Here is a 17394-nt window from a genome sequence, read left to right as displayed (position 1 = left end):
TTGTTGTCCTCCTTATAGTTCTCAAAATCCTTCATATCTCTCATCAGAAATCCTCCTCCCTTGAAGCACACATATAATTAAAAGGTAGCTCTCTGGATTTCAGACGCCTTCTTATACCCACATGCTATCAGGTGTTTAATTCTAACCACAGTGAACTATTAGTACAGCTGTTATATGACTTACTTGGTTGAAGTAGCCCATTGAAAGACATGGTGGAAGGAAAAACATTGCTGGAATTTAAAAAAAAAAAGAGTGGGAAATACATAGTGGGTTCTTAAAAGCGAGAAGGTGTGAACCAAGCATTGAGCATTTCAGCTAAGTACTGTAATGACCTTTGCACCACTAAAGAATCATGGGAAAAGTAACTTGCACTAAAAGTCAAATACAATCCCAACAACACAACCATGAGGAAAATAACCTTCACATTGTGGCAAATACAATCACAACAGCACAGGCATGAGGAGGAAAGTAACCTTCAGTGCATGGCAAAAACAGCCCTAACAATCTTCCCGGGCAGACTCAGTGAATCATGTTGGCCTTTTTCTGCTGCCATGTACCTAAATTAACAGAAATTATATGAAAAATTACAACAGTTCTAAGTTGGCTTGATAGCCTTCTGGTGCCTCATACCAACACAGTAGATACTTTCAGTATTGATGTGCTTTCATTGTCTGATGTTAGTCTCACAAGATAAACATCAGGAAGTGATGCTCTGAGTGTTGACAATGCTCATGATGTAGGCATGATACAGGAAAGCTCAGTGGTGCAAGATGGAGGGCCAGTCTCCTGCTGCTCATAGTACGGTGGCAGTTCCAGTCAAGATTGCTATAGCTGGTCTAGGAATCCCCACCACCTAAACTATAAATCCAGTATTATGTGGTGTGGCTTGGGGAGGCCCATGCCAAAAGTACAGCGGCCCAGGCTCCCAAGTTGCTTTTGGGATTATACCTCTGGTTATTTTAACACCCTGAACTCTAATCCGAGCTTCTACCGCACACTCTAGCATACAGCTGCTGGTTATCAGGATCTTGGAACAGGACCAGCAGTTTCTGGGAGACCATTGACTTTTGGATTATACTATTCTCACTCACAAACTGCACAATATAATCCAAAAGTTCATGATCAAAGCAAACATTTACTGAAAGTTCATTCAGTAGGTAGATAGGTAAGAACAAATACTAAACAATGATCTGGATAGTCTATCATCAGTTATAGTTCAGTTCCGCATTGCCCACCACTAAGGTTGGAAATCTTTACATCCACTAGCCTGCTTCCTTGCCAGATACCAAGGATGTGAGCTCTAGACACCCTGGAAGGAGCCGGGGAGGGGGCGGAGAGAAGGGCACAGGGGGCTGTCACCTCCCTGACCGCCTCCAACACTCATTATGCCACTGGTATGAATAGTTATTCTTTTTTAAAATTTTTGCAACTGTCAGGTTTTGGGGTTGGTTTTTGTTGCATACTCTATGGGGTTGATTCTCTCAATAGCACCTGTCTCCTAGGTGCTGTTCAGCATAGAAACATAGAATATGACGGCAGAAAAGGGCCTTTGGCCCAACAAGTCTGCCCACTCAATTAACCCTCCCCCCTAAGTTCTTCTTTGAAGAGAACCCACATGTTGATCCCATTTGTTCTTAAAGTCAATGAACTGCTAGGCACCATTACAGAATCATGCCTTAGAGTTATCATATTTTTCTCCAGGAAACCCCGGACACCTGACCCTGCCTCCAGCCCCACCCCATTCTGCCCCAGCCTCACCCAGCCCTGCCCCCACAAAGAGACTGGAGCATGCGCAGATGTGTGTAATGTCATCCACTCATGCTCTGAGGGCCTCCAGACATGGCCAGAGCTCATTGAGGCTTTCCAAATCCCGGACAAATACTTGGTTTTGGAAAGTATATCCGGGAGCCCGGACAGTCCTCTAAAAAAGAGGACATTTCTGGGTTTTCCTGGACGTCTGGTAACCCTATACCTACTGGCCTAACTTGACTTAGGTGCCGGTAGGCATCATAATGTTAGGTGCCGGTATATTAGGCTAGGGTTTTCTTTGTCAAATTTACCAGCACCTAACACAGGTGTCTACCAGTGCCTAAGTCATACCAAACCTTTTCTCCGCCCCTAACCATACCCACTTTTCTGGTAGGCAATGGTAGGCACTGCTCTTAGTTCTGCGAGAATTCTTAATTAATTTTTAAATGAGCTTTTAATGGCATGGTCAATTACCACACCAATTAAACTCATTAATCAGTTTTGAGTTCCACGTGGAATTCAGCTAGGCATTCTCAATCTAGGCACCTAGCTACGCGTGCTAATGATTTTCAAAGACGGTGTATGAAGAAGATGTTGAGAGGAGGATCCCAAAGCTCAATGATGTGCTTTCAAAACCAAAACTGATCAAATATGGTGTTCCTCAGGGGCTCTTCTATCCCCTCTATTATTAAATCTCTACATTAGATCTTCCCTAGACATAGTCCACAAATACCAAATACAGATTCATTCCTTCACCAATGACCTCCAACTATACCTACCACTAGGAGAAACCTATGGTGCCCAGATCACAAAACTCCTAAACTGCCTCTCAGAAATTAAAAACTGGATGTCTGTCAACAAATTACTACTAAATGTCTCCAAAACAGAACTCTTTTGGATACGCAAAGAACACTGTAACCACACCCATCTCTCATGAAGCTGGGACTCAACTACTATAACTGCAAATGACCATGCACGCAGCCTAGGAATACTCCTTGACTCCAACTTGTCACTTTACAACCATTTCTCTCAAGTGGTATCGTCCTCGTTTTACTACCTGCGGCAACTCCAAAAAATAAGGAACTACTTTTCTGAATCTGACTTCACCCAGCTACTACAACATGCTGTTCAATGGTTTCACGGTGAAGAACATACAATGTCTCCAGCATGTACAAAACGCGGCAAACAGACTCCTAAATAACCTCTGTGCCTGTGACCCTGTCTCCCAGGCTCTAGCATTGGCTCAATTGCTACCCGTTGCCAAACATTGTGTCATTAAGGGTCCGATACTAGCGTTCAAATCCTTATACAACATGGTGCCAGGCTATATGGTGACCAAGATTCCTCCATATGTGCCTAACAGGTCCCTCCGCTCCCAGGATGAAATACGCCTCAAAACGCCCCCTGATCGTGCCCTTCAATTGCAAACCGCCAAACAACGTTCCTACTCCTACTTCATACTGAGCCACTGGAATCAACTGCCCCCACAGATTAGATCCTTTGAAGGACTCCTCAACTTTAGGAAAGCAATAAAAACATACCTCTTCACCTAACTCCCCTGCCCACAACCGATAGATTACAAAGAAATGGATGTTGATACAAGATCCTCGGTATGTGTTGCGTTAGGATAAAAACTTGTATTGAAAAATCTTGCACTGTAACTATGGCAAATTGCAACCTGTAAACTGTATATTAAGCATATTGGTATTAAATCCCTAGTATGTGTTGAGTTAGGATAAAAACTTGGTCTATAACTATGGCAAATTGTAACCTGTTAACTGTATATTATGTATGTTAGCCTGTAACCCGTTCTGAGCTCTTTAGGGAGGACAGAATAGAAAATGAAATAAATAAATAAAACCCGGACAAACTGCCGGGTTTTGGAAATCCCTCCGGGCACCCAGACAGTTCTCTATAAAGAGGACACATCCAGGTTGCCCTGACGTCTGGTAACCCTACCCCACTGAAGGGACACTGGAGCTTTGGTTCCATGCTTACCCTGTTCACAAAGCAAGCTTCAAGCATTCAAGGTATCTATGACACCTAAAGGAGAATTAACTATTACCACTATTGGGATAACAGCACAGCAACCTTGTTACCACCTACTAAGAGATATTAAAGGGTCAATAATTCATTTTAAGGTAGCCATATTATCTAAACTGAGAAGAAAGAGATGCAAAATATCCATTAGAGACTTGGAAACCTATTAAGAAATAAGGGGCTAAGTGACTCATTTTCAAAATAGAAACATATCCCAAAAACCAGCATAAAGTAGAAGATGGACATATTTTTGCAAAAACGTCCAAATCATTATTTTTTAAACTAATTTATTAAGATATTTTCTCCACAGTACATCTCAATCTTGAAAGAGTGTGGTGGTGTATGTTAGGCGGGCAATTTTCTTTCTATAATGGAACATGGTAAAAATGTCCAGGGCCATTAGGCTAAATCTGTTTCAATAACAATTAAGTACCAAAAAGGTGCCCAAACTGGCCAGATGACTACTAGAAGAATAAATCTAATCTAATCTAAATCTTGGATTTATACAGTAAACCGTGTCATCTCCCCAAAAGGAGCTTAACTTGGTTCACATAAAGATCGATAATCAAAGTGAAAGTAGTTAGATTAGAGAGAAGATTATTTATTAATGAAGACTCTCATCCAACATCTTAAAGAGAAGATAAATAATTTTCCTTAGAACAATTTTCTAAGAAATGTTGAAATAACAGGTTTCATAGATTTATGGAAAATCTGGAGGGAGAGAAGAGTTCTAACACAAGCCGGAATCCCATTCCAAATCATTGTAAAAGTATATGAGAAAGATCGAGTAGTATTACCTATAGATTTTATTCCTTTTAAAGATGGAAAGGACAGTTTAAATGTCTGAGAAGATCTCTGATTATTCAAAGATAGAGGAATCAAAGATGTAAATAGCCCATGTATGATTTTAAAAATCATAGAAGCACATTTAAACTGTACTCTAAGATAGTCAGGGAGCCAGTGAAGATTTCTCAAAAGAGGAGATTCATGATCAAATTTTCTCTTACCAAATATTAGCTGCTGACCCTCTCTCATCCCCCTAAGAAGTGAAAGTGAGAATACAGTTACAGATGTGATTGGGCATTTCTCTTACAGCTGCAAGCAGGTCCTGGAGTAATGCAGTGGACAGTAGAGAAGGGGATCGAGACCCATATCCCACTCTAACAAGTACACTTGTGGTACAATGTGTGAGTGCCCCAAAACCCACAAAATGCATACATTTTTTTGCTATTTCTGGAGGGCTCACCATCCAATTTAAGGGGGTTATGATATGATGTGTACCCTCGGCTGTCCCACTGCTCTACTGGAATATCTGTGTGGCTAATCTAGTAAGACTGTTGCTGGCCCCCAAACGTCACAATGCTTGATTAGTGTATTTTTCCTTGGACATTTTGTGGTTTGAAAATGGCTCTGTCTGACTCTGGATGTTTGGACATTTTTGCAAAACATCCAACATCGTATTTGATGTCATATCGAAAATGCCCTTCCACATCTGTTGTTGTTAGAACATAAGGACATAAGATCTGCTGCTGCTGGATCAGACCAGTGGTCTATCGTGCCCAGCAGTCCGCTCATGCGGCGGCCCTTAGGTCAAAGACCAGTGCCCTATTTGAGTCTAGCCTTACTTGCATATGTTCTGTTCCTGTAGGAACTTATCCAACCTTGTCTTGAAACTCTGAAGGGTGCTTCAAGACAAGGTTGTATAAATTTCTACTGGAACAGAACATACGCAAGTAAGGCTAGACTCAAATAGGTGCCATTGACTTGTGTTCGAGTTGTAGCAACTTGATGAATTGCGGATCTAAAAAGAAATTGGTTTTGTGCTAGTCCGGAAAGGTCCTCCGGCATCATCCCTATGGTTATTTTCAAAGTGTCCAGTCATCTGATTGCAGGTCGCTCTCTTTGCCTGGTTCCTTCGATCTTCCCAAACTTGATGTCCTTCTTCATGTCTACCACCTACTAAACATATGAAAGATGCTGGAGTTGGACTTGTATGAAATTCCTCCAAGGAGACCATGCTGCCAAAAGAAATTTGAATGTCTGCAAGCAAAGCTAGTAAAAATATATGAGCTTATTTCACGTAAATTGAAAAAGCGCATACTTGGAGAGAAACACAAAGGTGTGTTTCTGCTCCTGCAAATTCCAGCAAGGCCTCGCTGCACTGGTATATTTCTTTCAGGGACCTTCCCTTGCTGCTATGTAAGTATACAGCTGTCATTTTGTTTGGATCTTCAATGAGACACAAGTCCATCTTGTTTTACTTTGTTGAAGTTGTGACTATAGTATATATAAAAAAATCATTAGGACCCCTGAGGCAGGCCTTATGGCTGAATCACGACTCACGTCGAGTCACTGCGATACATACTCAATAAAGGCTTTTCAGTTGTACTTTGTCTTTGCCATTGGTTCACCGTTTATTCCACTGTTGTTGCTGTGTATGAATAAGAGCAGAGCATGGCTTTATAGATGCAAAGAGGAGTGCAAAGAGGAATGAGGGATAGAATAGCTGAGAGAGAGAAAAAAAGGAAAGGGCAAGAACAGAGTGAATAAAAGAGAGGAGAAAAGTAGAGTATGATACTGTTGATGTATATTTTTTGAACATCTCTATGTTTATAATAAGATACTGTCATGCTATAGTATTAAAAGGTGGAAGGCAGTATAATAATGGTTTCAGATAGATGATAACAGGCCAAGGTATTTATCAAAGCCCTGATCCTGTTATTAACATGTTTAACTCTGTCTATACCATGACAATATTATTATTACTTATTACTGTTGTACTGCAAAGTGCAGTTTGTGTGGTTAAAAATATAATTTGATGTTTTAGTTTTTAAACACCTAGATCTTGATTCACCCAAATTCATATTTCAGAGAGTGTCATAAAAGCAGCTCCAGTCATGGTGCACGGGCTTGTCATGCCACTGGAGCTATTGCGCATCTGAGAAGCTGAAAGCTATGCCATTGGTAGTTTTTACTATAGGTTTCAGTAGAGATGTCAGACTAGGGATAACATATTTTTCTCCAGGAAACCCCCAGACACATGACCCCCCACCTCCGCCCCACCCCCACAAAACCTTTCTTCCGGACGAGCTCCAGGGCGTCTGGAGGGCATGGAGCATGTGCGGATGCGCATGCTCAGAGGCCCTCCAGATATGGCCGGAAATCTGGTAACCCTATGTCAGACTAATAATGTACCACCCATCTCATAGAATTCCTAGGAGTGTCTGAGCTAATACCGCTGCGGCTTCATTAAAGGGGGATGGAGGTAATTTTGGTGGATATTAACATTTTTACTGCATTGAATCTGCCCCACCATGACAAAAACATTGGGAGCCATTAGTCCTCAAAATCATGATAGACTTATTTTTTTGATAACAAATCCCATTTCCGTTGTTTGTGATTTTTATTTTAATTATGACTCCTCCAGAAACAAAAAAATACCTAATATAGTAGTTTTATCAAGGGGGGAGAGGGAGCCATTGATGTAAATTCATGCTAATAGCATCATCTATTCTGATGAAGTTTCCACTCAGGGTAAATAATGTCACTTCTTTAAATAGATATATTCGTTCAATATTGTCAAATCTCTTTTCTGCATCAAGTGATAAAGCAAAGGCAGGCGTGTCCTGCTGCTGTGCTAATGAAAACAAAATTGCAAACGAAGCAAGCACTGTCTCCGAGGGCACTATAATATTATTCCCTGGAACCTTATCTAGCCAATTAGCCTATATTTTGGAATGAATCAAACAATCCACATTGATCAGTGATATTGGCCTATAATTTGAAACCAATTGTAGTTTCGTCAAATATGGGACGCACCTTCAAAAGTTCAATTTCTTGGGAGAACATGTGCTACCCTTAGTAAGACATTCTTTGTTGAGTTATTTTTTAAAATTTACTTTTAATTAATTTATCAAATCAAGTTAAATCACTTGGGGTTTTTTTTTCAGTTCAAAGATTTTATTGGTTTTAACATACAAAAAAGTACAAGAAATGTTAACCAGGCAAGATACAGACAAGCTGTGCAAAAGCAAGGAATCATAAAGTATAATCAATATAATACAACAAGCTGACCTATGCCTTTCTGAAAGAAGAGTATCAGCACAACATGAAGCCATAACCATGTACTGTATCCAAAGCACAGAGAGACACCAGAGCCATATGCCTATAGGAATGTAAAAAAAAAAAAAAAAAAGGGAGCCATGATGTGACAGATATGTTATATTGTAGATATCTATATTCTATCACAAGAACTGAATGTCATCAACCTGTATTGCAATAAGAGTTGACCGGACTCCAGATTTTGACATACGATCTTGTAGACTTGTGCTTTTCCGCTATAATGCTTTCATACTTTACTGTAAGGCATAACGTATTCCACCAGGTAACATAATTTACCTTAGATAGGTCTTTTAAACAATGTAAGATATTTTTGAGGGCCAGGAATAGCAATATGTTAAGCAACCTGAGATTATGATCAGACACCATTTGCAGTAGGCCATGATGACCCAGCATGATAATGTGCAAACTTAAGGACTCTTGTATATTCCAAGATTGTAGAAATGGTTTCCCAGACTTTGCTCCAATAGACTGATAGATGTGAACAGTCATAGATCATATGAGTTAGCGTGCCTTCCTGTGAGTTACAAGACCAACACATGGTAGAGAGTCCATTTGAAATCTTAGCTACCATAATTGGCATCGAGTGTGCTCTATGCATAAGGAAGAACAGAGATTAAAGAATGCTGGCAGAGCGAGATCTAAACATATTTTTCCAAACTTCCTGCCACATCTCTTCCTCAGGCGAAAGTCCCAAATCTCCATGCCAAGAGTTCATCATGCTCGTTAATGAAGAAGTTGAAGACCTTCGCATAAGGTCAAACCATCTGGAGGTAACTCCTTTTTTATTAGTATTGATTAATGAAATGTAAGAAAGTACTTCTGGAATATTCTTTAATTGTACTACATTAGGAAAAAGAGCATTCAAGCAGTGTCTCAATTGTATCCAGCGATACTGCTGATGGAGAGGCAAATTGTAACGATTTTGTAATTCAGCAAAGGACATCCATTAAGGATTCGTTATTAAATCTTGCAAAGTCCAGATACCACAGTTCTGCCACAATATCTAATTAATTGATCTATCATGTATCTTAATATGATAATTTTTCCTCAGCAATATTTGGCGCAATTCATACCATTTAATTTCCATCAAGTTATCATAAGCTTTGAGTACTACATGAGTGGAATAGAAAATGGGATGTTGTTTATCCTTCGAGTGTAGAGGGGTGGAAAGTGTGAAGGCAAGGTGATTATTGCCTTATAGACTTTTTTCCAATTGTAGCCATATGGGTAAATTAGTAGTGGAATCCACATCCAGCCACATCGATCCATGTCTCATGATGAAAGCTTGATGATATTGCAAGACGTCACGGAAATTCACCCCACCCCCCCATGGTTTTGGCTTGTTTTAATTATGCAACACAATACGGGGTTGTTTATTCTGCCATAAAAATGCGCTAAGGCAATTTTCGATGTCGTGATATATGCATCTTTTGAACATAAATAGCAGCATGCTCAGAATATAATTTATTTTTGGTAGTATCATCATCTTGATGGTGTCCAGGCGACCCTACCAAGTTAGCTTTAGAGGGGACCATTTCAGAGTAGAGTCTTTGATGATGTTTAGAATATAATCTGTGTTATATTGCTCCATGTCCTCCAGCGTGGGGCCTACATATACATATACGCCAAGGTATTTAATCTTAGTTGGGTTCCAAATAAATAAAGCTGTAAGAGTCCATTTCATGCCTGTCTTCAACACAATTCAGTTGTATTCAGTCTGTATCCAGAAACTGAAGCATAGCTGTCAATCACAGTTAGAACAGATGGAATTGATTCTGGAGTTATATAAACTAAGACGTCATTAGCATATGCAGATGGTTTAACCTCCATGACTTCATAGATAAATCCCTTAATGGAGTCATTAGCACAGATAGTAGCCAACAATGGCTCCAATGCCAAGTTGAACAATAGTGGCGAAAGTGGACATCCCTGCCATATTCCTCTCGACGGTCTAAAGGAATCAGAAAGTTGTCCATTGATATAAATTTTAGTAGTAGGGGCATAGTATAAAACTTTTACCATTTGAACAAATTGCATGGGGAAGCCAAATTTTGTGAGAGTTGCAAACAGAAAGGGTCATTCCACTCTGTTGAAGGGTTTTTAAGTATCATTATGCGATTCAGTCATATATAGGACTTCATAAAACTTTTTAAATTCCTGTAATATCTCAGTTGTAGTGGATAATGCAGTGTCCTGTAGCAGTCAGACTGGTGATAGATTTGCGCTCACTCATGTGTTTTAAATATGATGCCAACAAGTGGCCCAATTTATTGTTGTCTGCATATTAGTGGGCAGCTTGAACAAACACAGAATGAGCAGCAGCTTTCCTCAACACAGAATTATATTGGAATCTCCATTTCTGCAATTCCTCCAAAATAAGAATTCTACTCATGAGAAACAAAACACAACAATTAGCGCAAAAGGCCAAGTTTGCATAACATTAAATAGGAAAAAACAGGATATTGCTTTTCTTTCATCATCTCATGACCCTAATGGAAGATGAGTTCAGGTTAATTTGTGTGTTAATAAATGCTCTGTATCTATTACTAATATTTATGCACCAACACTGGACTGCCCTGAGTTCTTCGAGGAGATTGCAAATCACGTGAACTCCAATTCTATTCATCATGTCATTGCTGGTGACTTTAACTTAATTTTGAATCCAAGTCTACGTAAAATCTCTACAGCGACATATTGAACAACGAAAGTGAGTACTACTCTTTTAGATATAATGGCACAACTTGAATTACTCAATGCATGGAGAATGATTCACCCGAATGACAAAGACTACACGTTCTATTTCCCCGCCCCCTCCCCCCCTGCATGGCTCCTATTCCAGGTTTGACATGTTTCTCATTAGTAGCGCTCTTCGGCAAACCCTTTGTGACTCCGCGATCAAGGAAATTTTCATATCGGACCATGCTGCTATCACACTTACCTTGGACAATTTAGTATCATCTACATCATCTAAGACATGGAGGTTTAACCCTAGCCTGCTTGCAGAGGATGGCTTTAAGGAACATGTGGAAAAAGCTATCACTGAATTATTTCTTTTTAATATTCCTGAAGATACCAGCTGTAGTGTCACTTGGGACTCCTTCAAAACATATATTAGGGGAGTGATCATATCGTTTAGCACTATGATTAAAAATACAAATGCTACAAAGCTTCATAAGCTTGAAAATCTAATTAAAACAAAAGAATTAGCACATCAAAATGATAAAACACTTGTTATAGAAACACAGAACTTATTTTTCCCTTGACTACAAAAAAAGGTGTCAAATAAAAGAGAAACAAATTCATGAAATACAAGCTCTTTCTCAGACCAAGACCACTATTAAGAAGAGAAAGGAGATAAGAAAATAAAGGAGATATTTAGCAGAAAGCAAACAAAAGGTAAAGGTCTAAAAAGACTATATCCCAGACAACTTCTTACTTGCTAAACTTTAGACAGCACCACTGGTTAGCTTCTTAAGGTCTAAAAAAAGACCTAAGCTGTTCAGGTTGGAAAAAGATGTATCTCAAACCCAGATACATAATTTGTTTCAAAAACATGCTTGTAATCCAAAACACTTGTATATCAAAGCAAATTTCCCCATAAGAAATAATGGAAACTCCACAACCCAAAAACTTTAATACAAAATACTGTATGTACTCATATTGCAAGACTTTGCTTGTTTAGAACAGTCACTACACTCTTGCAGTGTCAGAGAAAGAGAGAGAGAGAGAGAGAACCATCGGCTTAGTGGATATACTGTATGTGGGATGTGGGTATACCGTATATACTTGTATTGCAAGACCTAGCTTGTATATCAAGTTAAAATTTAATAAAATGTTTTGCTTGTCTTGCAAAACACTTGCATACCAAGTTACTTGCAATCCAAGATTTTATTATACTTGTATGTAACAACACACTTGCATGGGTATGCCAGTAGGCGTGGTAGACGTGTAAAATATAGGCCTGCAAAATGCTGGCCTTTATTTCACACTCCTATACAAAACTGTAGGCGGACCTAGTGGTTGATTGAGAACCACACACCTGCATGCCTCCAATGTAGGCATGCTAAGGCACGCTATAGAGAATCAAGTCCTCAGTGTTCCGGGCCAAGGTAGAAACCTCTACCGTGGCTTACTAAAAGAGGGCAATGACACCTAGAGCTTGCTTGAAGACAAAACTAACAACCAGGGTTGCACGTTCCATTACATCAGAAAAATAACCTTCAAGAATAGCTGTGATATCATGCATTGTTGTAGATGGTTCTGAGTTCCAGATTGATTCAAAGGTTGGTCCTCTGTGCCTTTCTTCTTACCATTATTTATCGACAAATAATATGTCTTATTAATAGGCGGAACAGAATCTGGATCAAATTTCAAATTTTCCAGAAGAAACTTTTTAAACACATCCACAGGGGACATAACTAAGATTTTAGGACCGTTTAAACGTCTATTAAAGTTCTCCAATTGTTCAAGGTTCCTTGTAATAAACGTTTGATCTTTTATTACTGCTGAAACAGTCTCTTTTAAGTTATTTGTCACAATATGTACTTGAGAAATCTTATCCAAACAATCTTGATGTACTTTATCCACATAATGAGATATTAAATCCACTTTACTTACAAGTGCTGTCATGTCTTGTGTGGCCTTTTCTACCATCCCATTCAGCTTCTTTATTGCTTTCAAAAGCATTCCCAGAGTCACCACTGGCTAAGAAGCTATATTCTCAGCTTCTTTAATGTCTCCAGTTTTAACCAGCTCCTTTGAGGGTAAGGCTCCACCGAAAACTAGTCCTGGCTTAACTTCTTCAAGTTTCATAGGACCTGCCACCAAATCTTTTGATTCTGCTGGGCATGGTGGGAATTTAGCTATTGGGGGTGATAAAGATATATCATGTCCCAAAGAGCCAAACACTCTTTCATTCAACTCAAAAGCAGGACTCTCACCTCGATCATCAGTCTGGGAGTTGACAGTGATACAATACAGCACCTGGAGGATTGTTGGTTGTAGTGGGGATGATACTACAGCCAGTGGTGGAATGGCTGTAATCATCCCCTTCAATTTAGTGTACGGCACCGGTATGAAGTAAAACTGCACTTTTGGAATTCGCCGAGCAATACTACTAAGGTAAAACTCAAGCTAAAACATTAGGATGCTAGAATGCTAAAACACCATCAGTGGCCAACCGCCATCTTGACTCTTCCCCCTCTTTGTTGTGATATGTAAGTTTGGAAGATATGGTAGGAACAAAGGTCCTACAAAGTTCTATAATCATCTGGTCCTAGAGCTTTATTGGCCAGAAAGGATTTTATAGCTGATCAGCTCTTTCCTAAAAAGGTCACAATCAAGTCTTCTATTTACCTTAGATTTACCTTAGAGCAGGGGTTCTTAACCTGGGGTCTGTGGACCCCTTGGGATCCATGGATGGGTTTCAGGGGGGTCCCTGAGGGCCAGATAAAAATTAACATTTATATTCACTATACAGCCTGGTACTTTTGATTTTTCTCACAGATAACGAGAGAAAATAGATGTAGTATTAGTAGTAGATCTGTTTTAATTTGCACAAGAGGATTGTATTTAATAATTATAATGAATGGCATTACTTTTTGCATAAAAAGGAGTGTTTTTTTAGATTGTTTACTTTAATGTTTAATAATACTTTGTGTATGTCATATATGCATGAGACAATCAAATCTCTATAAATAAAGTACATTATATTCATTGCATGCAAAGTTGTGTTTATGTGAATATTTCTGGGGAAGGGAGTTCATAGTTTTCATCAGATTCTTAAAGGGGTCTGTAATTCAAATAAGGTTAAGAATCACTGCCTTAGAGCATACTATATACTGTAAACAGGTATAGAAATTGCTGAATTCTGTCCTTTTCTTTTATGGCAAGGTCATTGTTATCAGGATGACCTGTATTCTTTGCCAAAATGTCCTGTTTTTGAGATATTCAATCAGGAGGTGCGTTGTCTTTTTCGGCCCTCATAATATTTTGCAAGTTGTATTCTATTCTTTATATTTGTTAGCTGTCTAATCCCCAATATTTAGGTTCTAAGGAACATACAGTACAGAAAATAGGACTGATGCATACACCTGGAGTCACAGAATTAAAGCAAGATCAAATGCTAAAATAAAACTTTAGCATAATATTTAGTAAAATAGAAAGCTTTCATGTCCCTATGAAGGCCCAAATAAGAAGAAATTTGCCTCAGATATAAAGAGAATGATTTCCAAAGTTTTTAGTTGCTTAGAACTGGAAGGAAGGGTCAATAATTCATTTAAATCAAATACCTCTACTAGATGGAAATTCAAGTAGATGATGAAGCCAACTCAGTGTCTGTTTAGATGTAAGTAAAGATAGTGGGGCCGATATTCAGCCAGTGGGAGGAAGCTGTGATCGATACTGATCCCAGATAGTCAATGCAGGATGAAAATAAATGTCTCGCAGTCTAAGAATAGGTACAAAGTCTTAGTGCACGCTTACTTGAGAAATGAGGCTATAGTGTCAGTTGGGTTCTATTTATAACTAAACAAATTTTTTGCCTCTCAGATACAACAATTTGTGTAGTGTACACCCACGCTGGTTATTTTTGCTCACTTGCTTAATAACCCCAATAATTTCAATATAATACGGTCTTGTTTCATATAGCAAGTTACAAATTACTTTCTCTTTATTTAGCTTGCAGTATGTGGTCTTTTCAAGCATATCACTGAATTAAATTAATCGTTCTCAGATTCGTTTTGCAATTTTCTTCGTAATTAAAAAATTTTTTTGTTGGTCTTAATAAACAGAAGTTCTGGATTTTTAGGCTAAATTCCGAAACTGGCATATTCATTAATCATTATTAAGAGTGCAGCCTGGGGAATCTCCGAAGATCAATGTGCTTGAAAGAACAGGATGTTAACAAAAAAGTAAGGGCCTGTTTTACAAAGCCGCACTAGCAGCCCCGAAGCCCATAGAGATTTAGAGGGCTTCGGGGCTGTTGCCGCTAGCGCGGCTTTGTAAAACAGGCCCTAAATCTCCAGCACAAGGTTACTGAATGACTAGACCTACGGAATGATTACTAGAATGCAGCTGACTGACCAGTGGATCTGGAAGAGTGCCAAATTTTGATAATAAAAACTGAGGCTACAATACCCAGTAGTGTGGACCTAAGCAGAAACCAGGTGCAGATAGCACTCTAGAACCCATGAACTGTGTGACCTTCTATTACCAACTGATTAGCACGGAGTGTACAGGGGAATTTATTTCACGATCATTTGCAAAACAAGCCTAATCCTAAACCCTAGCCCAATAATAGCATAATTTGGGTTGTCATCCTCTAGCCATGTCCTTAATTCTGATGAGCGTTAGAGCAGTGTCAAAGCATTCAGTGCGCCTGCCCATTCTAAAACCTCTAATGCAGCTTTGTAAAAGGAGCCCAATATTAGGTTTAAATTGTTTTACTAAGACATGGTACCTTTTTCAATTTTCAATTGGACTCTGATATTACCTATAAAAATTATTAAATTTTGTAACCCATATGACTAAAACCATTTGTTTTTCTATTTTGACAATCCATGTTTCCAGTAAACCAAATTTAGGCCCCCTTTTATCATGCTGTGTAAGGGTTTTTTTTATTGCAGACCATTGCGATAAAAGCACCGACGCTCATGGAATTGCTATGAGCGTTGGAGCTTTTACCGCAGAGGTCTGCAATTAAAAAAACCCTTATGTAGCTTGATAAAAGGGGGCCTTAAAAACTAACAATTGATATTTGCATTAATAAACAGTTGTCAAGCTTTGTTTTTAATTTTTTCTCACAATTTTGAATCTTCAATTGTTGAATTATATTGTTAATTGAAATGGTATATCTCTGGCAAATGAAATGATTGAAAGATGTGGTTTGTTGCATTTGAATCAGCATCTTTTTGATTACTTAGCCAGCTGAATAGCTCAATTTCTAAGACTTGGTTCCTTTTCTTGGATTATGGCACAGATTGTTCTTGAATCTTTTTAAATGTGAAGCATTATGGATATCCCACTCAAGTACACCACTGCTGATTCCTAAGATCCAACACTGTTCGACTGTTCTAAAGAAAACAATCATCTCTTTTGGGCGATTTGGGACTCACAGCTATTATTCTTTCCTTATATTTCAGAAATACTGTAGTTCATAACACTTTTTATATTTTAGGAAAATTAGCCCTTCTGGCCCCCCACTCAACCAACAATACTCACTTTGAAGAAATTATCTCAAACCTAACCTGCCAATACACCATAAACCTTCCCCTTGCAGCCTCTGACAACAACACCATCCAATACTTCAAAACATTGCTTAAAGACTGCCAAATAGATCTCAAACCATCTGGTCCAACACATGAAAAAGGTCATACCCTTGACTTCACTGCCTCTACTCCCCCCCCTGTCCCCTGGTCAGACCATTATCTCCTTTCATTCAACCTACGCCTCCACTCCTCACAAACTACCAGCACTTCCTCTCACTCAAATAAACAAGTAAGAGGCAAAATAAATTCTGCTAAATTCAAAGATCAAAGTTGCTACCTCATGAACTATCACAACCGACTCGACTAGTATGATGCTGTCAGATTGGATCAAATCACGCACAAACACCCTAGATTCACTCACTCCCTTACACCACCACAAAGTAAGATGTACTAAACCCTCCCCTTGGTTCAAGAATAGAAAAGCAAACCTGCTGAAGACTGGAAACACAATGGCAGAAAAGCTGGCTGTCTGACCATAAAATACAATGGAGAGCAGCAATCAATAAATACAAATTTAATAGAACCGAGCCTAAGAACTACTACACCCAAGAGATATAAAATAATACCCTTGACAATAAGAAATTATTTTGCCTCATTCACAACCTTACAGCACCACCAGAAAAAGGCAACAATGAACATAATACAGTGGACCAGATTTGGAACACCTTCACTCCACTAACTACAAGCGAAACAGTGAACCTTGTAAAGAAATTATCCACTTGCAGCACCTCTCTTGACAGCTGCCCCCCCCCCCCATACCTTTTAGCCGCCACACCTGATGTAATCATCACCTGGATCACCAGATTCATAAACAACCTCCTAAATCAAGGCCAACTCCTAGCTGAAATGGGCAAAATAGCTCTCGCACCCATACCAAAATCACAAAATGCAGACCTATCCATCTTCTCAAACTATAGTCCCATTGAAGGCATCTCTGTACTTACCAAGCTTCTAGAAACTCATGCCAATAAGCAACTCATATCCTACATGGAACAATATACCTGCCTACATCCCTCTCAGTTTGGATTCTGACCATAGCATATCAAAGAACTCCTTCTGCTAACCCTTACTACAAAAATTAAACAGATACTAAGCATAGGCCAGCAAGTAGTCCTCCTTCAATTTGACATCTCTGCAGCCTTTGACTCTGTAAACAACCACCTTCTCTTAATGAAACTTATTGCAATTGGAATCACAGGCACCTCACTCAACTGGT

General features: G+C 39.1%; 1 protein-coding gene across 2 annotated transcripts in view; it reads left to right on the top strand.

Annotated features, from left to right (window-relative positions):
- LOC117365089 (fibroblast growth factor 18-like) overlaps positions 1-17394 on the top strand; it is a 102541-nt gene that overhangs the window by 68879 nt on the left and 16268 nt on the right. Inside the window, exon 3 of one of the 2 annotated variants that reach the window (XM_033955040.1) lies at positions 8593-8681. The exons of the other annotated variant lie outside the window; for it this stretch is intronic. Coding sequence (XP_033810931.1) covers positions 8628-8681 — 54 coding nt within the window. The 5' untranslated portion in view covers positions 8593-8627. The remainder of the gene's footprint in view (positions 1-8592; positions 8682-17394) is intronic. 2 annotated transcript variants of the gene reach the window in all.

Source organism: Geotrypetes seraphini, chromosome 1, assembly GCF_902459505.1.
Source record: "Geotrypetes seraphini chromosome 1, aGeoSer1.1, whole genome shotgun sequence".
Taxonomy (NCBI): Eukaryota; Metazoa; Chordata; class Amphibia; order Gymnophiona; family Dermophiidae; genus Geotrypetes; species Geotrypetes seraphini.
The sequence above is the reverse complement of the archived record's forward strand: the minus strand, read 5'-3'. Positions and strand labels throughout refer to the sequence as shown.